Source organism: Sphaerodactylus townsendi, linkage group LG14, assembly GCF_021028975.2.
Source record: "Sphaerodactylus townsendi isolate TG3544 linkage group LG14, MPM_Stown_v2.3, whole genome shotgun sequence".
In the NCBI taxonomy this organism is placed as follows: domain Eukaryota; kingdom Metazoa; phylum Chordata; class Lepidosauria; order Squamata; family Sphaerodactylidae; genus Sphaerodactylus; species Sphaerodactylus townsendi.
In genome coordinates this window covers 37,186,490-37,207,272 of record NC_059438.1, presented here as the reverse complement: position 1 = coordinate 37,207,272, position 20,783 = coordinate 37,186,490, and the positions used below count along the sequence as shown (strand labels likewise).

Genomic DNA, 20,783 nt, shown 5'->3' with positions numbered 1-20,783 from the left:
CTCGCAGGAGGGCACAGCCGCCGCCGCGGCGGGAAACCCGGAACCGATCTTGCCCGGTGCGCCAGGGAGGACCTCAGCGGTTGGGGCGCGCGGGAAGAGGGGCGCGCCTTCAGTCCGGAGGCAGGCAAGGGGCGCCCCAGAGACCCTTCCCGCGTCCCTTGGGTGCTCGCCCCCAACTCGGAGTTGGAGGGGTGGGGGGCGGGAAGGAAGGAAGGAATCGTCTCCAGGTCCTTGAGCTGAGCTGGCCTGACAATGGACCGGACAGATAGGGGCTGCTGCATTGGGGGGGGGGGGCGACGACAGTTCCCGGGGCACCTGACAGTTCCCGGGGCACCACGAGCGTCTCAACCAGCTGGCCCTGGAAGAAGAGATGGGGTTTCCGCAGGGCCTGAAATCCGGGGACGGGAGGAAGGGGGGGTGGCATCAGGATGGGTTCGATCGACCACGCGAGCTTGAGGGGCCGGACTCTTCTTCCCCTCGGCCCATCCACCCCTCCACCCCCCCCTCGGCCAAGTCTCGCCTGCAGCGCTCCAGCGGAGGGGCGACCGGCCAACCTGTAGCGCCCCCGAGCCGGAGGAGACCGGCAGCAGCGCGAGAGCTGGACCGCTTCGGAGCCGCCCAGGGGTTGCGTGGATGCTGGGGGCGCCGGGGAGGGGGCGGCGGCGGAGGGGGGGGGGGTCTCGAGCCGGCTGTCTGGCCTGTAATCCCGGCCCGCGGTAATTAAAAGCCGGCCGCATTACGCGGGGCCGGGGCCGCGCTCCCTTGTAATCAGTCCGGCAGAGGCTTAACCATCTGCTGGAGGTTAAATCCGCGCGCCGCGTCTGATGTCAGGCTCGGGGGGATTTGCTCTTCCGACGTGTCGGGGGCTCCTTAATCTACCATAACCCGGGCTAGGAGAAGGGGGGGGGACATCGGGAGGGGGGGGACACAGGACGGCCCACCGGCCAGGCTGGACTACCCACCAGGGCGCGCGCTCGCGGGGTGGGGTGGGGAGCCTAGGTCTCCCCGAGCGGATGGAACTTTCTTTCCCGGGGCTGAGTGTGGGACTTGGGGGGGGGGGAGGCTTCGCCGGGGGAGCGCGGAGAGACTCCGGCGCGGCTGAGCACAGCGGCACCCCCCTTCCTCCCCCTCCCCCCGCCGCGGTTTGGCCAAAGGAGCCGACCTTTCGCTGCATGGAAACGATCGCGGTCCCCCGGGCGTAAGAAGGAGCGCAGCGCCGCCGGCTCGCTTGCCTCGGCTGCTTGCCTCTGCCTGCCCGCCCGCCCCCTCGGCCGGCCGCAGCCACGAAGAGGTTAACGGCTCCGCCCGCCCCCCCCCCCCCTCCCCGCGCGCGCCTTCCTCTGGCTGGCTGCCTCCGCCGCCCGGGCTGGGGCTCGACGGCGCTGTCCACCAATGCGGTGCTGAAGTGGCGAGCGGCGCCTCCCTCGGCGCTCCTCCCGCCAGCCCCGAGCCGCCGCTGCTGCCAGTCCGAGTCCGGCGGCGCCGATGAAGAGGCGGCCGGGCGGCAGGTGCGGCAGCGGGGCCGGGGCTCTGCGCGGCCGCCACCCATGCCTCGGGACGGCGGCGACGGCGGGGCTCCCCGCGGGGCGGCGGGCTCCGGCCGGCGCTGCCGGGGGCGGCCGGCGCTGGCGGGGCTGCTGCTAACTTCTTGCCTGGCGGCGGCGGCGGCAGCAGCAGCAGCAGCGGCGGGGTCGGCGGCGGGCCAGCTGCGCTACTCGGTGCCGGAGGAGCTGGAGCACGGCGCCTTCGTGGCCAACCTGGCCGAGGACCTGGGGCTGGACGTGTCGCGGCTGTCGGCGCGCCGCTTCCGCCTGGTGTCCCGCGCCGGGGCCCCGCAGCACCTGGAGGTCAACTTGGAGAACGGCATCCTCTTCGTCAACGAGAAGATGGACCGGGAGGCGCTGTGCGAGGCCGGCGGCGGCGGCGCGGGGGGCGCGGGGGGCTTGTGCCTGCTCCACCTGCAGCTGGTGCTGGAGAGCCCGCTGGAGCTGCACCGGGTGGAGGTGGAGGTGCTGGACATCAACGACAACGCGCCGCGCTTCCCGTGGCCGGAGTTCGTGCTGGAGGTGAGCGAGTCGGCGCTGCCGGGCGCCCGCTTCCCGCTGGAGAGCGCGCAGGACCCGGACGTGGGCGCCAACTCGCTGCGCACCTACCGCCTCAGCCCCAACGCCTTCTTCTCGCTCGAGGTGCAGCGGCGCAGCGACGGCAGCAAGTTCGCCGAGCTGGTGCTGGAGCGCAGCCTGGACCGCGAGCAGCAGCGCAGCCACCGGCTGCTGCTCACCGCCCTGGACGGCGGCCTGCCCGAGCGCTCGGGCACGGCCAGGGTGGTGGTCACCGTGCTGGACGCCAACGACAACGTGCCCGTCTTCGAGCGCTCCTCCTACAGCGTCAGCCTGCCCGAGGACGCGCCCAAAGGCACGCTGGTGCTCCGGCTCAACGCCACCGACCGCGACGAGGGCGCCAACGGCGAGGTGGAGTACTCCTTCAGCGGGCACGCGCCGCCGCGGGCGCGGGAGCTCTTCGCCGTCGAGCCGCGCAGCGGGCAGGTGCGCCTCAAGGGCCAGCTGGACTACGAGCGCGCCAGCCTGCACGAGCTCTACGTGCAGGCCAAGGACCGCGGGCCCTCGGCGGTGGCCGTCCACTGCCGCGTCCTGGTGCACCTGCTCGACGTCAACGACAACGCGCCCGAGGTGAGCCTCACCTCCGTCTCCACGCCCGTGCTGGAGGACGCGCCGGCGGGCACCGTCATCGCCGTCATCAGCGTGCTGGACCGCGACTCGGGCGACAACGGCCAGGTCAGCTGCGAGATCCCCCCCGACGTGCCGTTCCGCCTGCAGGCCTCCTTCCCCAACTACTACACGCTGGTGACCACGCAGGCGCTGGACCGCGAGGCCGTGGCCGAGTACAACCTGAGCATCACGGCGCGGGATCGCGGATCGCCCGCGCTGGCCACCCGCCAGACCCTGCGCGTCCAGGTGTCCGACATCAACGACAACGCGCCGCGCTTCTCGCAGGCCGTCTACAGCGTCTACGTGCTGGAGAACAACGCCCCCGGCGCCTCCATCTGCTCGGTCACGGCGCGGGACCCCGACGCCCGGCAGAACGCCTACCTGGCCTACTCGCTGGCCGAAGGGCACATCCAAGGCATGCCGGTGGCCACCTATGTCTCCATCAACTCGGACAGCGGCCACATGTACGCGCTGCGCTCCCTCGACTACGAGCAGCTGCGCGACTTCGCCGTGCGCGTGGTGGCCCAGGACGCCGGCTTCCCGCCGCTCAGCAGCACGGCCACCGTGCACGTCTACGTGCTGGACCAGAACGACAACGCGCCCGTGGTGGTGGCGCCGCTGCCGCGCAACGGCTCGCTGGCCGTCGAGGCCGTCCCCCGTGGCGCAGAGCCGGGCTACCTGGTGGCCAAGGTGGCGGCCGTGGACGCGGACGCCGGGCAGAACGCGCGCCTGGCCTACCAGCTGGTGCAGGCCACCGAGGCCGGCCTCTTCAGCGTGGCCCTCTACACCGGCGAGATCCGCACCGTGCGCGCCTTCCAGGAGAAGGACGCCCCGCGGCAGCGGCTGGTCATCCAGGTGCGCGACGGCGGCCAGCCGCCCCTCTCCGCCTCCGTCTCGCTGCTGCTCTCGCTGGTCGACGGCCTGCCGGAGGCGCTGCCCGACCTCCGCGAGCTGCCCCCCGGGCCCGAGGCGCCCCCCGCGCCACTCACGCTCTACCTGATCGTCTCGCTGGGCTCCGTCTCCTTCACCTTCCTGGTGGCCATCCTGGTCCTGACCGCGGTCAAGTGCCGCAAGGACCGCCTCGCCTGGCGCGACTATGGCTGCTCGCTCCCGGCAGCCGCCGCCGCCGCCTCCTGCTGCTGCCGCCGCCGCCGCTGCCCCCCCTGCTGCCCGGGCTCCGGAGACCGCTCGGCCGCCCCGTCGGACCTCTTCAAGAACCCCAACAACGCCAACCCGCAGGGCGCCCCGGCCAGCAAGGGGACGGCAGGCGGCTGCGGGGACGGCGGGGCCCTGGGCGGCCCCCCGGGCTACTGTTACAAAGTCTGCCTCACCCCGGAGTCCGCCAAGAGCGACTTCATGTTCCTGAAACCCTACGGACCGGATCCGCCTCGCAACAATGAGAAAGGGGCGGACAACGGGGCCCCGGCCAAGGGGGGCAGGAACGCTCTGCAGCCCGCCAGCCAGGTACGCTCTGGGGGGGGGGGGACCGCGGAGAAGAGCCTGCCAAGCCCCCTCCCTCCTCCGAGGAAACCGCCGCCGCACCCTCCCCCTCCCCCCCGCCCGCCGCCCCATCAATCCGGATCCTGGCATTCCGGAGCGACTTCCCCAGCTCATTATCCGGCCCTTTGATCAAGAGGCAGCGCCGACGAGTGTAGCCGTCAAACAGCCCCCCCCCTCCCGCCCGGGCCCCGCCCGCCTCCTCGCCGGCGGAGCTAATGGGATGGAAAACGTCAGGCTGGTTTCCAATTAGCCGGGCTGGCGACGAGGCTCCGACGGCCGCGCTGGCACCGCCGAGCCTGGCAGCCCCAGAGCCTCCGTCGGATGACAGCTGCCGCCGGGCCCTGACGGCTCGTCTCCGGCTCCCCCTGCCTGCCTGCCTGCCTGCCTGCCTCCCACCCCCACCCGCCCGACGGAAAAGCGTCTGCCGGCCTCCTGCCACCTCTGCGGGCCGGCCGCTGTCCCGGGCCCTCCGGGAAGGACTCCCCCGACTCCCCTGCCCTGTCCTGGCTTTCCACATGTGTTTGCGAAGTTCCCAGAAAATCCCATCTGAACGAAGCTCCCCAGGAAGGGAAGGGCTGTCCAGACAGGTTTGGATTGGGGGGGGGTGTGTCTCTCTTTCCCAGGGCTGTCTGCTTGGGAGGCCTCCTACGCCAATGCCCCGGGGGGAGTGGCGCAAGATCATTGCAGAGCCTTCCACTTCCAGGATTTTCCGAGGAGTCTTCAGGTCACAAGCGGCTCCCTCACCTCCCGGGATCTGCGTGGAGGTCTCAGGAGGCTTCCCCGGGAATTTGGCCTCTGCTCACAAGTCCTGTCCTTGTCACTCAAATGGAAAAGGGAAAGGTGTTGGCCAATCCCATCCATTAACCCAAGGGTGTCCAGCGCTGGTGCTTCAGATGTTCATGGACTACAATTCCCATCAGCCGGATGGACGGGAGTCCATGAACATCTGGAACGCCAGAGTTGGACACCCCTGCATTAACCCATTCAAGGGGAAAAAGCGCACACCCACCCACCCACCCTGTCGGTGCACCGACAGACACAGAATTCCCCCCTAGCCAGAGTCACTGACTGGGGAAACTCCCACCTTGGAGCTGGAAGAAAAGGAGAGGGTCTTCCGGGGAGAAAGCGGGGGTCTGTGGAGGGGCAGGGCTAGGAGACCCCCTCTCCCCCGGCAGTGAGGCCTCCCGGGCCTTTTCCCCGACGGTCCTGCAGAGACTGCCGCTTGCCTGGCTGCCTGGCTGCCTGGCTGCCTGGCTGCCTGCGTGGCTTCCCAGCGAGCGGGCTTTTCCCGGGGACGTGACCCCCATGCAGAGCAGGCAGGCGAAGCGCCTCACCACAGGGCAATAATTGGGGATTTGCAAAGGGAGCCGGAGCCGGCGGCGCTTCCATTTCACAAGCCAGCGAGTCTGACACCGAGATTGAAACGCCCAGGCAGGCAGGCAGGCAGGCAGGCGAAAGCGCGCCTGGGCAGACGGAATAGCGACAGCGACGGGGCGGTTGGAGAAGAGCGCCTCGCTTGGCCAGGCCTCTCCCCGCTGGGCTCTTGGCCTGCCTCGGCAGCGGAGGGGAGCAGGGGATGGGGCCAGGGTCCTGAAATCCCAGTTCTGCTTTGGTGCTGGCAGGAGACACAGATAGTGGGCCAGCACCACAGTCCCAGGCAATGGCCCTTTCTGAGTCAGAACCTTCCCTCTAGCCCTGGCCCTGATTGGTCAAGAGCTGAAGGCCTCCGGTCATGCAGCGAGGTGTTGTAGTGGTTGGGCTAGTGCCAGGTGGTTGGTGGGAGCCTGTCTCCCCTTGTCACCATGCTTGGTTTGGAGCTGGCTGGCAGCAGCTCAAGCCCCAGAGAAGAAGAAGAAGAGTTTGGGGCTGTACCACACCTTTCTGTCCTGAATGGAGACTCGAGGTAGCTTATAAACTCCCTTTCCCTTCCTCTCCCCACAGCAGACACCTCAAGAGGTAGGTGAGGCTGAGAGAGTTCTAAGAGACCTGTGACTAGCCCAGGGGTCTGCGGCTCTGCAGATGTTCATGGACTACAATTCCCACCAGCCCCTGTCAGCATGGCCATGAACATCTGGAGAGCTGCAGGTTGCAGACCCCTGGACTAGCCTAAGGTCACCTAGCAGGCTTCATGTGTAGGAGCGGGGAAACAAATCCAGCTTCCCAGATACGGGTCTGCCGCTTCTGTGGAGGTGTGGGGAATCAACCCCAGTTCTCCAGATTAGTGTCCAGTGCTCTTACCACTACACCAATGGTGTCCAACTGTGGCGCTTCAGATGTTCATGGACTACAATTCCCATCAGCCCCTCCTGGCCATCAGGGGCTGATGGGAATTGCAGTCCATGAACATCTGAAGCGCCACAGTTGGGTTCCTGGGCACTACACCGTGCTGATGGAGGAAAGGAGGGCATCTTGCTTGGTCTGACCAAACACCCTGAGCAGGCAGTGGCCAACAGAGATCTGTATTGTCGAAGGCTTTCACAGCTGGAATCACTGGGGTGCTGTGTGGTTTCTGGGCTGCCGTGTTCTAGCAGCATTCTCTCCTGATGTTTCGCCTACATCTGTGGCTGGCATCTTCAGAGGATCTGATAGTAGGAATGGAAAGCAAGTGGAGTATATATACTGTGAGGTCAAAAGGTGAGGCCCTCTGAACAGAGTAGCCTGGTATGGAATGCAAAGAAAGTCTGTAGCCTATAGCCTCCCACTCTGCTTCTCATGTGTTACCCCCAGGCTACAGTGACTTCTTTGGCAGGCTCACATGCCAGGCTACTCTGTATTCAGAGGGCTCTCACCTTTTGACCTCTACAGCATATGTACTCCACTCTGCTTGATCCTTCCAATCCTTGGCTATCCAGATCTCTTCTGAAGATGCCAGCCACAGATGCAGGCGAAACGTCAGGAGAGAATGCTGCTAGAACACGGCCATACAGCCCGGAAACCACACAGCACCAACAGAGATCTTTTGCAGCCTCAACTGGGGATGCTGGAAAAGTCTGTGCCCTGCTGCTAAGTGCAGCACCCCTTCATGACCTCACTGCTGAAGAAAGGAAACATGGGACTCTTGCAGCTTGAGCTGTCCTTGTCATCTGCAGGGCCCAATTAGCCAGGCACCTAGGGGGTGGGTTGGGAAGATTTATGGGTCCTGGTGGGGAGTTTTACGCTTCTGACTGGAGGACTGCAGCACAGCAGCGCTTGCTGTGAAGAATGAGCCATCACAGACCTAGCACCATGGACAGCGCTCGCATACAGAGCCCCAGGTCATGCGTTCCTCTGTCATTCATCTTGATGGCGGAGGAGTCCAGAGAGGCCAGCTGGACCTGTGGTGGAAGCCACTTCATTCCTCTGTGCCCTTAGGAATGTGCAGAAATAGCATATTGTCAAGGCTTTCACGGCCGGATTCAACTGGTTCTTCTGGGTTTTCCGGGCTGCGTGGCCGTGGTCTGGTAGATCTTGTTCCTAACGTTTTGCCTGCATCTGTGGCTGGCATCTTCAGAGGTGTAGCGCAGAGAGAAGTCTGTTATACACTGTGTAACAGACTTCTCTCTGTGATACACCTCTGAAGATGTATGAATGTACATGTGGCAAGAGACTAGGAAAGGTTCTCTGCAGCTGTGACAGTAGTCGCCAGAGCCATTAGACCCCATAGTTATGTGGAGCTTTTCACCACCATGGCTCCTAACCTTCCCCTCTTGAGTGAGAATGTTCATGAATATTGCATAACCTCACAGCGGTTCATGTGTGACAGTGTGTAACAAGCCTCTCTCTGTGATACACCTCTGAAGATGCCAGCCACAGATGCAGGCAAAATGTTAGGAACAAGATCTACCAGACCACGGCCACACAGCCTGGAAAACCCACAGCAGTCTGCAGAAATAGTGGGGTGCTGTGTGGTTTCAGACTTCTGTCTCATGATAGCATTCTAAGCAGAGTTCTCTCCTTGGCGTTTTAGCCTGCAGTATTCTGTGGCTGGCATCTTCAGAGGATCTCAGATCCTCTGAAGATGCCAGCCACAGATGCAGGTGAAACATCAGGAGAGAATGCTGCTGGAACATGGCCATACAGCCCGGAAACCACACAGCACCCCAGTGATTCCGGCCGTGAAAGCCTTCGACAATACATCGCAGAAATAGTGTTTACCCAAGGGAAAAAAAGGGCCTCTCTTGTATGTTACGTGGAGCTGGGTCTTCTTCGGGCCAGTTTGCTCTTTGCAGCATCAGGTCAGGACTTGCCTGTGGGAATGAGCTGTTGGAACAGAAAGTCTCCGCAGCCTCTAGTCAGAAGTTACTAGGAGGCAACATTGGGAGCGACTAGCTGACCTCTGGGTGACCCAGGAGGCTGTGCAAGATGAACCTCGGGCCTAATCTAGCATGTGCTTCACGCATGCCTGATGTTACCCCAACCAGATCCTCAGCACCTCAACCGCCAAGCCCTTTTTGCCCCATTTCACTCTCCCCTCGTCTTGGTAGCTAAATAAATCTCCTGATCCTTTGCAAAATATTCCCCCAGTTCTTCCTGCCCCAGCACCATTCTGCTGTCCGCTCGCCTCCACCCCCGGTTGCCATGTCAGAGTCCACATTCCCCTCTGCTGTTTGTGCTACAGTGCCAAATGGCACTCTTTTATTCTGGTCACAATGCTTGAAACCCGGGGAATGGCTGTGGTGCAGGGATGCTGCTGTATTATGCAGCAGTGGCCATTGGCCATGGTTCCTGAGTCAGACTGAGGTCATTCTAACCCTCAAATTAGCTCTGCAATTTGCCTGGAGTGGGGATCTGGAGAGACCTCGCAGACCTGCTGCTCGATACCCTTCCAGTGAAGCATTAAAATCTGCCATTATCATTGCAAACAGCCCAACTGCAAAACTGTAAAGGCTCCCGGTGGTGTTTCGGCGTCACGAAAATGGCCATCCCATTCTTCTTTCCCCTTCTTTGCAGGCGAAACAGCCCAACACAGACCGACTGCCATCCAAGACTCAGCAGTCAACCCTGAAAAGGTAGGAGGGGTTGGGCCGGATCGTTTTGTCGCAGTGCAAGGACTGATGACCCATGGAGCTGAGCTCCTAACTGTGGGCGTTCCTGTTTCTTTTCTCTGCATTTTTAGCTCGCGGAGCCTGGAAGATATCGGGGGAGTCCGTCGAGGAGCCCAGAAAGAACATGACAGGCTGCGCACTCTGGTCACTCCGGTGTCTGGTGAGTTGTGGACCATGAGGATCTCATAGAGTCCACGGGCTTTTTGTGCTTACGTTTCTCATTCTTCCTATGAAATAATAGTTATGACTGGGGGCTGTTCAGAAGCGCACAATAGGCTTAGAGATCGGCTTTTAGATCTGGAATTTGCAAATTTACACCCAGCAGCCAAACGAACCTGCTCCCCAACACAATTCTTAATCCCATGTGAGCAGAGCTGTATGGCCTATTACCTCTATGCTCTAACGAACCCACGTGCAAGGAGAGCCCTTACCGTTGCGCGATTTAATGTTATGCCCTCTGCCCTACTAAAGGGCAGGTTCAGTAACCTAGAAAAATCTGCAAGGCCATGCAGCTGCAAATCCAATGTGGTTGAAACCCTGGCCCACCAACTCTTGCATTGCATAGATTTGATAAAATCAGATCTAAATATACCAACTTATATTCTCTCTTCCAATCTGGGCTGCCTGATCTGATTAGGTTATCTCTATTGCTGAATAACTCGGACCCTTGTCTTTGTGAAGAGGTCACCAGCTTCATTACGGAAATAGTTGAGAGTTCCCAGTAGCACGTATCTGTTATGGTCCTTGTGGGGCCTTTTGCTTTTATCACCTATCTATGTATTTGCTTCTGATTATGCCAATAAAGGCTTATGTATATGTTATGACTGGGGAGAACTGGCCCTCAGCTGGACAGCCCAGAGTAGCCTGATCCCAGAACTCAGATGCTAAGCATGGTTAATCTTGGCAAGTATTTGGATGGGAGACCACCAAGGAATACCAGGGACACGACTTGGGAGCAGGAAATGGCAAACCACCTCTGACAATCTCTTGCCTTAAAAACCCAACAGTGCCACCATCAGTCAGCTGTGACTTGGCGGCAAAAAACAAAAAGTCAGAACTGAGTTATGTGATGCAAATGTGTAGGGATGGGACTTGGATAATTTATAGCGTGTATGTATGTATGTATGTATGTATGTATGTATGTATGTATGTATGTATGTATGTATGTATGTATGTATGTATGTATGTATGTATGTATGTATGTATGTGTTCCCCCTCCTCCATACCACAGCTCAGAAAATATTTATTTCATTTGTCTTCTAAGACATTTTAAAGGCTATGTTCTACCCTTACGGGGACAGATGGGGCATTTTGGGGGATGTCTTGTAAAATAGGCGTTTGAAAACCACTTCCCAAGAAACACGTGGTATTGAACCTTCATTTTGGCGTTATGTTTTGATCCCTCTTTTTGCCAAAAACTGGGGTACGTGCACATAAATTGACTCTGCAATAACAATGGGGAGACATCTAAAAATTCCCTATCAACAAAGATTATGAGCATGCAGTCTGAAATCTGTAGAGTCTGTTGGTCATATGTTACTTTATTGCCTTTCCCATAATGCAATTAGGACAAGTTATTGTCCCCTTTATGGGTCAAAAGGGCGGGTCTTTCTGACCAACAGAAAGTACTTTTTCCACTGAAGAGTAGCATCGGTAGCTAAATTTCTCTACCTTGTTGTTAAGTTGCACTCCTAAATGAATGGGAATGCTAGGCTACATTTCCCCCTCTGGCTGTAGTTCTTTTTATATTTATGTCTAGCTTATCGCTAATATACTAATAAAGTTATATACATTAATCCCGTGGTGGCGAACCTTTGGCACTCCAGATGTTATGGACTACAATTCCCATCTATTTCTGCATGGCCAGTGGGGCCATGCTGGCAGAAATGAGGAGAGTAATAATCCACTAACATCTAGATATAAAGGTTCACTCCATCACTACGTTAATCAATAAAGTAGATGAAATGGGTGATCCAAATCTTCCACTATTCCCCAGGCATTCTTTCTTTCATTGGATAATGTTTTGCTTTTTGCAGAGCTCCAGAAGACATCTGCCCCACCCAACAGCATGTGGACCCCCCCATATGCCCCCCTGTACACACAGCATGCCTCCCCCCTGGATTATCAACACAATGTGTATATTCCAGGGACCCCAACCATGCCTGCCACCAAGGACGGGCCCTCTTTTCAGGATCAGGAGGCCAAGAACAGCTTCTCCACCTTCGGGAAGAGGAAGAAAATGACTACCTATTGCGATATACACGACAACAGGGTTATTAACAATAACTTGAAATAATGCTTGCTCATGACCAATAGGGGGCGAGGAGGCTGCCCAGACGCTGTCCATGGTGCTGGCAAAGTTAGGGTGCCCTTGCTGACCTTCGCCACCTGCACCGTCCTGTCTGCAACTGATGGGCAAAGGACTGTCCAAGCGGTACAGCTTGGAAGACTGCGGGGTACTGCCCTGTCAAGCCGCTGTCTGCTAGTGCAATGAAACTGGAGATAAGGAGGACAGTGACTGATAGCTCCTGGGCGGAGAGACGAAACGAAAGGAAATCAAAAGAACGCTGATGAAAACGTTCTTCTTTCATTTGGCAAGGCTGGTGGTCGCTCTCAGCGGAAACTGCTGCATGACTGGCAGTTTGATATTGGCTGTCCAGTGTTACACAAACCATCGGTCTCACATTGTGAAACAAAACAGGTCTCCAGTGGAGGCAGAGTCGTCAATACAGCCATGTCCTGTATTACCCTATGCGATCTTTGTAAAGAGCTCCACTTTGTGAACGTTTGTGGTTTCTTTTTTCATGGGGTTGTGTGAACATATCGCAAGCATACCTCTGTGTGTTTCTTTTTAGCACATCAACATGGCTCTAATGCGGCATATCACAAAATGCCAAAAAAATACAGGGGATAAAAATGGATACAGTTTTGTGTTTCCTCAGCGAGAAGGTTTTCAGAAAACATATTGTTGAAGGCTTTCACTGCCGGAATCAACTGGCTGTTGTGGGTTCTCTGGGCGATGTAGCTGTGGTCTGGTAGCTTTTGCTCCTAGAGTTTTTCCCCCACCCGTGGCTGGAACCTTCAGAGGTATGTCATGGCAAGATATCTTTCTGTGCTACAGAGAGAAACACTGGGGTGTTGTGTGGTTGCCAGGCTATATGGCCATGTTCTAGTAGCATTTTCTCCTGACGTTTCGCCAGCATCTTCAGATGATCTGAAGGTAGTAAAGCAAGTGGAGCATATATACCTGTGGAATGTCCAGGGTGGGAGAAAGAACCATTTGCCTGTTAACAAGTGTAAAGGGTGTAGTTAGCAAGCTTGATTTGCATGTGTTGGGTGGGATCCACCCATTTAGCATGTGAGTAACCATGAAGATAGCATTATCAATTAGTGAGGGCATCTGCATTGCTGTAGCCTCACCTTTTGATCTCTTTGATTGCTTACTGCCTAGAGACATCGTTTGTCTGGGTGGTGTTCACTAGCCCTTTGATTGCTTGCAGACAGAGAGAAACATGTCTCACCGTGACATATTTCTGAAGATGTCAGTCACAAGTGCCGGCAAAACACTAGGAGCTAAAACGACCAGCCTGTGCCCGCACAACCCGGAAAACCCACCACAGCCTGTCTTCAGAAAACATTAATCATTTCATTACTGGGGAGGGTAGGATCCAGCATGCAAAACTGAATTTTCTCATTCCTCATTTCTATGAAAGATAACATTGCCTGGTTGTTGTTTTTTTAAAATCAGACTCATTTGAATGCAAAACAAAGCACCAAAATGTGTGGACAGGAAGCCTTTCCTCACTGGACAGCATCAAAGTGAATTTGACTGAAAAAAAAATTATGATTTTCTAAAAAACGCTTTTGTATAAAAAATGCAGGGCTTAGGGACTGGACATTGGAAGAATGCTCAGCAGGAAGGTGTTTTAAACGCATTTCCCCCTCAAGCTGTATCACATCGCCACAATCCATTAAGCTTGCTGCCCCTTCTTGGAGCGACAGTGGCATTAGGAAGGTTAGAGCTCGTGTATCTAATCGAGGAACGGGTTTGATTCCCAGCTCTGCCGCTTTCAGGCAATGGAGGCTTATCTGGGGAATTCAGATTAGCCATGCACTTGCATGAACTTCTGGGTGACCTTGGGCTAGTCACAGCTTCTCGGAGCTCTCTCAGCCCCACCTACCACACAGGGTGTTTGTAGTGAGGGGGGAAGGGCAAGGAGATTGTAAGCCCCTTTGAGTCTCCTACAGGAGAGAAAGGGGGGATATAAATCCAAACTCCTCCTTCACCACCACCACCACCACCTCCTCCTCCTCCTCCTCCTCCTCCTCCTCCTCCTCCTCCTCCTCCTCCTCCTCCTCCTCCTCCTCCTCCTCCTCCTCCTCCTCCTCCTCCTCCTCCTCCTCCTCCTCCTCCTCCTCCTCCTCCTCCTCCTCCTTCTCCTTCTTCTTCTTCTTCTTCTTCTTCTTCTTCTTCTTCTTCTTCTTCTTCTTCTTCTTCTTCTTCTTCTTCTTCTTCTTCTTCTTCTTCTTCTTCTTCTTCTTCTTCTTCTTCTTCTTCTTCTTCTTCTTCTTCTTCTTCTTCTTCTTCTTCTTCTTCAAATCTGGGAGTCCAGTGTCCCAGCCCACTGGGTCGATGTAAGAGTACACCTGATTCAGGTGGGGTGGCCAGACCTTCCGAGCAGCTCCCCAGTGGCCCCGGGAGGAGTTTAGGCTTTGGTTTCTCTGTGCCCAAAAATCAGAATGGAATTCGGCACTAAGGAACAGTAAACCTTGTGATTTGTGCAAATGATGAGGATTTGCTCATTTATCTTACTTCTGCATAATTCATTTAACTGTTGGCTTTATTTTGTATAATCCATTCTGTTTTTGAACTTCCTGGTGAAGGGCAGGGTTTTGCTGGGCAACGAAAACTCCATCCTAATCACTGGCAATCTCGCTCAGCCGTGCCTCTAGCTTGCAAGAGATCAAAGGCTGTTGCCAGCCACCCTTCCAAGTATTTCTTTTAGCTGGCTATTTGCGCTCTCTCTCTCTTCTAATGAAAGCCGGGATTCTCTGGAAGCCACATTCTGTATCCAGTATGCTCCCCCCCCACCCGCCCCCGAGCTGTTGTGGAAATCTGGCACACACATGTAGTTTTTGAAGGGGGCAAGACCAGCAAGGGGGTAAGTCTTCAGGCTCTAAAGCAGTGGTGGCGAACCTTTGGCACTCCAGATGTTATGGACTACAATTCCCATCAGCCCCTGCCAGCATGCCATGCTGGCAGGGGCTGATGGGAACAATCCACCAATTATGGAGGTCCCTGCTCTAAAGTGATACCCTGAAGACTTCAAACAGAATGGCAGTCTTTGCCTTGCGATTGGTCATACCCTAGCAGGAGCGTGTGCCATCTTCTCGTCCGCTAGCAACCTTCCGTGGGCGGATATTGGTACCGTGTCCGTGGGAGGTGGCAATTTTGGATCTTTTGAAATGGCTAAATAGGCCACGCTCCTCTTGCTCTGCTCCTCCGAGCTGGGCTAATTTTAAAGGCAGAAGAGGTTGTTGAACACAAACACTCCACTTTTTAGATTCAGCGCCGGAAAAGCAGAACACCGGGGAAAACAAGGCTCTTCCCGCAGAGGAGAGCTTGTCCGAAAGGGGCAGGACTGGCCAGCCGGAAGCCTCGTCCGCAGCTCTGGGGCACCCCGGGGGATGCAGTTTGTCCCCTTTCTTGCATCTTCTGCTCCAGCTCCACCAGCTGTGGGCATCTGGCATTTCCTTCATACCTCTCAAGGTTTTCAGCTGCTGCTGGATTGACTGCAGGGGAAGCAGCAATGCTTGCCAAGGCCGTGAGATCTGTCTGGTACGCTCAGTCCCCTCCGCAGGACCAAACTGGTGCTGCCGCTGAATCCAGCTGTTTGCCCGAGGCAAAGGTGGCAGAGACCATCTGGCAGCCAGCAGGGCCACAGTGCTAGGGAGAGAAAGAAGGGCAGCGCTGACCTGAGCTGGCTGGCACACTGGCAGCAAGCGTCTCTCAGGTACTCTGTACAGTGTCCTGGCTGTTAGGAGAATCCGGCCCCCTCTAACCTCTCTATAAGACCAAGCATAGCTCTTATTTGTGGGAGGCTCTCGACTGTCCCGAGAGGATGAATACTGACTCAGGACAGTCACGGCTGTTGAATTGCAGAGCGTTCATTCTGCAGGCGTTGGCGGGTGCTTGTTTCAGAGCGAGGCGTCTGACTCCGCGCTCTTCTCTCTCAAGACCAGCCTCTGCGGGCAGCAAGTTCTTCTTCGAACAGCTCTGTCTGATAGGTCTATTTAAGATAATGCACAGGCAAGAATAATCTTTCTTGAAAGGTATCATTTGGTCTAGACGCATGTTGACAAATCTGCCAGAATCCACAGAAAGAAAAATTGCCGCTATTTTTGTTTGAATTATCGTTTCTATCCTTTGGAACAAGACAGGCAGTGCATGAGGAATTCTTCTTTTCCCCCCTAACAAATAGAAATTTGTTTGCGCACCGTTTTTTATACGAATAAAATTGCTCTTTAACAATCCAGAACAGCTTCTTTGGGGCATGTCCACGGTAGCTAGCGGCCCCTTTGCCAAAGTCGTGTGGTCCCGGGGACGGCCTGGCCTGAGAGCCCCTCTGTGATAATTCAGCCGGCACTTCCCTGAGAATTCTTTTGAAGCACAGTTACTCAGTGCATTTACAGCCTCAAACGTGCGCAATATTAAACTACTTCATCTTGCAGTTCAGGGAAGAGGAAATTTACTCTCCTCCTGCCATCCCTGCTGGGTGACTTTATTGCAGTATGATGGACCTTGAATGCCTCGAATGTTCCGTATTCACGATGGGTGAGGTTATTGCTGCACGTATTTGGGCCAAGGCAGGCGGTGGGTGGAAAGCACGTCAGCTGCTGCTGGAGGGTCCCCTGATCCAAAGAAGGCTGTTGAGCTAAGGGGTTTTCTCATCTGGTCTCAGGACAGGAAGCATTCCGAGGGACAAATACTTTCCGCTATAGAAGAAGAAGAGTTGGATTTACATCCCCCCTTTCTCTCCTGTAGGAGACTCAAAGGGGCTGACAATCTCCTTGCCCTTCCCCCCTCACAACAAACACTCTGTGGGGTGGGTGGGGCTGAGAGAGCTCCGAAAAGCTGTGACTAGCCCAAGGTCACCCAGCTGGCATGTGTGGGAGTGCACAGGCTAATCTGAATTCCCCAGAGAAGCCTCCACAACTCAAGTGGCAGAGCTGGGAATCAAGCCCGGTTCCTCCAGATCAGAGTGCACCTGCTCTTAGCCACTACGCCACTGTGGGACCAAGCACTGGGGATTCTGTGGGGATTTTGTGGGGTGAATGGCAACCTCACGTTAGCTGTTTGTGTATTTAAGGTTTTCAGATGGAAGGCTGAGTGGTACAGCCCTGGTCTCATCTAATGTGAGAAGTTAAGCAGGGAAGGGAGACCACAAAGCAAAGCTCTGCAGAGGAAGGAAATGGCAAATCCCCTCTGCTTCTCCCTTGCCTTGACAGCCCCTTGCTGGAGTCTCCATTTAGTCCAAACTTGGAAGGGAGACCACCAAGGAGGACTCTGTAGGGGAAGGCAATGGCAAACATAAGAACATAAGAATATGGATCAGACCAGAGTCCATCTAGTCCAGCTCTCTGCTACTCGCAGTGGCCCACCAGGTGCCTTTGGGAGCTCACATGCAGGATGTGAAAGCAATGGCCTGCTGCTGCTGCTGCTGCTGCTCCCGAGCACCTGGTCTGCTAAGGCATTTGCAATCTGAGATCAAGGAGGATCAAGATTGGTGGCCATAGATCGACTTCTCCTCCATCAATCTGTCCAAGCCCTTTTTAAAGATATCCAGGTTAGTGGCCATCACCACCTCCTGTGGCAGCATATTCCAAACACCAATCACACGTTGCGTGAAAAAATGTTTCCTTTTATTAGTCCTAATTCTTCCCCCCAGCATTTTCAATGAATGCCCCCTCTGCTTCTCACTTGCCTTGAAACCCCCCTGTTGCGGTTGGCATAAGTTGGTATGAGTTGATGCCATATAAGTAGGTATTTAAGGTCCTAATTTTTGCAGAGCCACACTCTCTGGTTTATGATATGTGCAAAAGTCAGTGGTGTGTGTATGTGTGTGTGTGTGTGTATGTGTGTGTTTAATGCAAGGGGCCCGGTGGCACAGAGTGCCAAGCCGCAACGCTGCAGTCAAAGCTCTGCTCCTGACCTGAGTGATCCCAGTGGAAGGAACTCAGTTTCAGGCAGCTGGCTTAAAGTTGACCCAGCCTTCTATCTTTCCAAGGTCAGGAAAATGAGTGCCCAGTTTGCTGGGGATAAAGTGTAGACGACTGGTGAAAGCAGTGGCAAACCACTCCGTAAATAAAGTCTGCCTAGTAAACCTCATGATGCGACGTCAGCCCAGTGGTGGGATCCAAAATTTTTAGTAACAGGTTCCCTTGGGGGTGGGATTCAAACAGTGGCGTAGCACCAATGGGGATGGAAGGGGCATTCCGGGGGCGGGGCATTAATAATTTCTCTGTTACTGTAAAAAACTCTTACTGTAAAAAAAAAGTTCCTAATTTCCAGCTGGTATCTTTCTGTCCATAATTTAAACTCATTATAGCAAGTCCTATCATCTACTGCCAACAGAAACAACTACTTCTCCTCTAACTGACTGCCTGTCAAATACTTAATACTTCCAAATACTTTAAATTTTCGTGAAATCAAAAGAAGGATACTTTCCTTAAACCAGGAACTTGACCATATTTCTAAAACATGTTTTTAAAACAGCCCAACAGGGAGAATGATCCCGTTTTCTACCTTCTCTAACCAGCCACGTAGGAAACAACGGGACTTGATGATTTTGGGGCCTAATGGAATTTCTAACGGAAAAGCGGACCCAATTAGTAACCCCCTCTCGGCACACACAAATAATTAGTAACCGACTCTCGGGAACTGGTGAGAACCTGCTGGATCCCACCTCTGCGTCAGCCCATGGGTCACAAATGATCCAGTGCTTCCCCTTTACTTTTGCTGATTTTTTTTGGAACAACTGGGATTCCAAATCAGGCTGGGAATCTTGTTTCGCATCTATCTATCTGCCACCTTTGTGGCATGCTCCCTCTTCAAAAGTCCAGGCAAAGACTTTGAGATTCTGCCTTGCCTGAAATTGGAGTAAGAGATGGGTAGAATCGAAAGGAAAAGCAGCTGCCGATAGAACTGCGGTCAGCTAGTTAGTTTCCAGGGTCAGCCAGGAAGTGTTGTGGATTGACCAGGAGCTGTTCGGCTTTGGTGAATTTCCAGGGAAGGGAATTCCACAGCTACAGATAGACTGGGCAGAACCTTCAAAGCCATAGTTTTGTAACTTGTTGCCCCTGAAGAGAGAGCACTAATACAGGGAAGAAGAAAACGAAGGAGAGTTTGGATTTATACCCTGCTTTCCTCAACATTAAGGAGTTTCAAAGTGGCTTATCCTTTTCCGGGGTGCTGTGTGGTTTCCGGGCTGTATGGCCGTGTTCTAGCAGCATTCTCTCCTGACGTTTTGCCTGCATCTGTGGCTGGCCTCTTCAGAAGATCCTCTGAAGATGCCAGCCATTCGGCATCTCTTCCATTATAAACCACTCCCAACCAGCTCTGACGTGTGGAAGCCTTCGACAACTCCTTTTCCCTTCCTCTCCCCACAACAGACACCTTGTGAGGTAGGTGGGGCTGAGAGAGTTCCGAGAGAACTGTGATTGACCCAAGGTCACCCAGTTGGCTTCATGTGGAGGAGTGGGGAAACAAACCTGGTTGACCAGATAAGAGTCTGCTACTCATGTGGAGGAATGGGGAATTAAACTTGCCTCTCCAGATTAGAATCCACCACTCCTAACCACTGTACCATGTTGGCTCTCACTCTTCCGGGGGTAAGCGGTGAGAGTTCAAATCATATCCAAAACTGGTGGCGAAATCAAAAATAGGAACAATTTAAAAAGGACTGCAATTTGCTAATAAAATAGCAAGTATCATATTGCTGGTGCATATCTCTATACATACATACACATATTAGAGTCACATAAACAAGTTTTTAGTCAACAAAATGGGACCTAAGGAAGGCCAGGAGGAAAAGCATATAAAACGATGCATAAAGAAATGTTAAGAGGGCAATGTTTTCTCATTTATCCTCTGTTAGAGCTGCCAGATGAAATGCTGATATCAAGTTCACTTCAGAGAAAAGCAAATCTATTTCTACCCAATGCATCTTTAATGTGTGGGTTTCACACATGCTTAGGTCGCTTTACAAACAACTGCACTTAGCTGTGATAGTTGTGGAACTTCCAAGTTCAGTGGCAGTATACCACTGACCCCTGGTTGCCAGGGATGAACCACAGGGGAGGGTTCTTAGCCTCATGTTCTACCGGAGGCATTGAAAGAGGGGGACTGTAGCTGCTCACGAAGAAACCATTTAAAAATAAGAATAGGGCCACCATTCCTTTGGCTGCCTCCAGATGAGACTCCTTTGGACTTCTGCTTACCTGCACCTGGAAGTGGGAGCTCTACTCTACAAGCATGAAGAAAAGAAGAAGAAGAGTTTGGATTTATATCCCCCCCTTTCTCTCCTGTAGGAGACTCAAAGGGGCTGACAATCTCCTTTCCCTTCCCCCCTCACAACAAACACCCTGTGAGGTGGGTGGGGCTGAAACTCGAAAGCTGTGACTAGCCCAAGGTCACCCAGCTGGCATGTGTGGGAGTGTACAGGCTAATCTGAATTCCCCAGATAAGCCTCCACAACTCAAGTGCCAGAGCTGGGAATCAAACCCGGTTCCTCCAGATCAGAGTGCACCTGCTCTTAGCCACTGCTCTTAGCCACTACGCCACTGCTGCTCCTGCTGCTGGAGGAGGAAAGAGACTGGATTAGGGCAGGAAATTGCCCTGATGAGGTCAAGCTGAGTATCCCAGGATACTCCAGTATCCACAGAGTGAAGTGCGGACATCTGGGAATGTCAGGGAGCCTAAAGTAAATGCTGAGGGGGCGGGGCGGGGCGGGGCGGGGCAGGCTGGGTAAGAGCAGGTTGGCAGCTGCAGAGGAACAAGAGGGAGAAGGGAATATGGCTGCCATGATGGCAGTAGAACTGGAGTAATGGTGTGGGGACCCTAAAGCTCAAGGGCTGAATGCCTAGCAGAGCAGTCCCAAGCAGGCCTCTTGAATGGGGCCGACTGCCAGGAAAGCGTTGTTAGGGTCAGGAATTACAGTTCCCAGACCTATGAACGTAGCAAAGGGCCAGTGTGGGGTAGTGGCTAAGAGTGGTAGACCCAGATCTGGAGAACCATGTTTTGATTCCCCAGTCCTCCACATGAGTGGTGCGTTCTTATCTGGCGAACCGGATTTGCTTACCCGCTTCTCCACCTGAAGCCTGCCGGGTGACGTTGAGCTAGTCACAGTTCTCTCAGGACTCTCTCAGCCCCACTGACTTCTCAAGATGCCTGGCGGGGGTTGGGGGAGGGGAGGCGATTGTAAGCCGCTTCAACACTCCTTAGGACAGAGAAAAGTGAGGTATAAAATCT

At 55.0% G+C, this 20,783-nt stretch overlaps 2 protein-coding genes across 3 annotated transcripts in view; both read left to right on the top strand.

Moving 5' to 3' along the window:
• Positions 1–20,783, top strand: part of IK (IK cytokine) — a 375,513-nt gene that overhangs the window by 209,480 nt on the left and 145,250 nt on the right. The gene's annotated exons all lie outside the window — the stretch shown is intronic.
• Positions 1,394–12,174, top strand: LOC125443426 (protocadherin-10-like). 2 transcript variants are annotated; one of them, XM_048515543.1, is made up of 4 exons: positions 1,394–4,193; positions 9,159–9,217; positions 9,325–9,413; positions 11,290–12,174. In XM_048515543.1, the coding sequence occupies exons 1-4, from the start codon at positions 1,548–1,550 to the stop codon at positions 11,547–11,549; spliced, it is 3,054 nt and encodes a 1,017-aa protein (XP_048371500.1). In that variant the 5' UTR covers positions 1,394–1,547; the 3' UTR covers positions 11,550–12,174. The 2 variants fall into 2 exon arrangements, with proteins under 2 accessions (XP_048371500.1, XP_048371501.1); XM_048515544.1 differs by lacking the exon at positions 9,159–9,217 and having other exon boundaries at positions 11,290–11,422.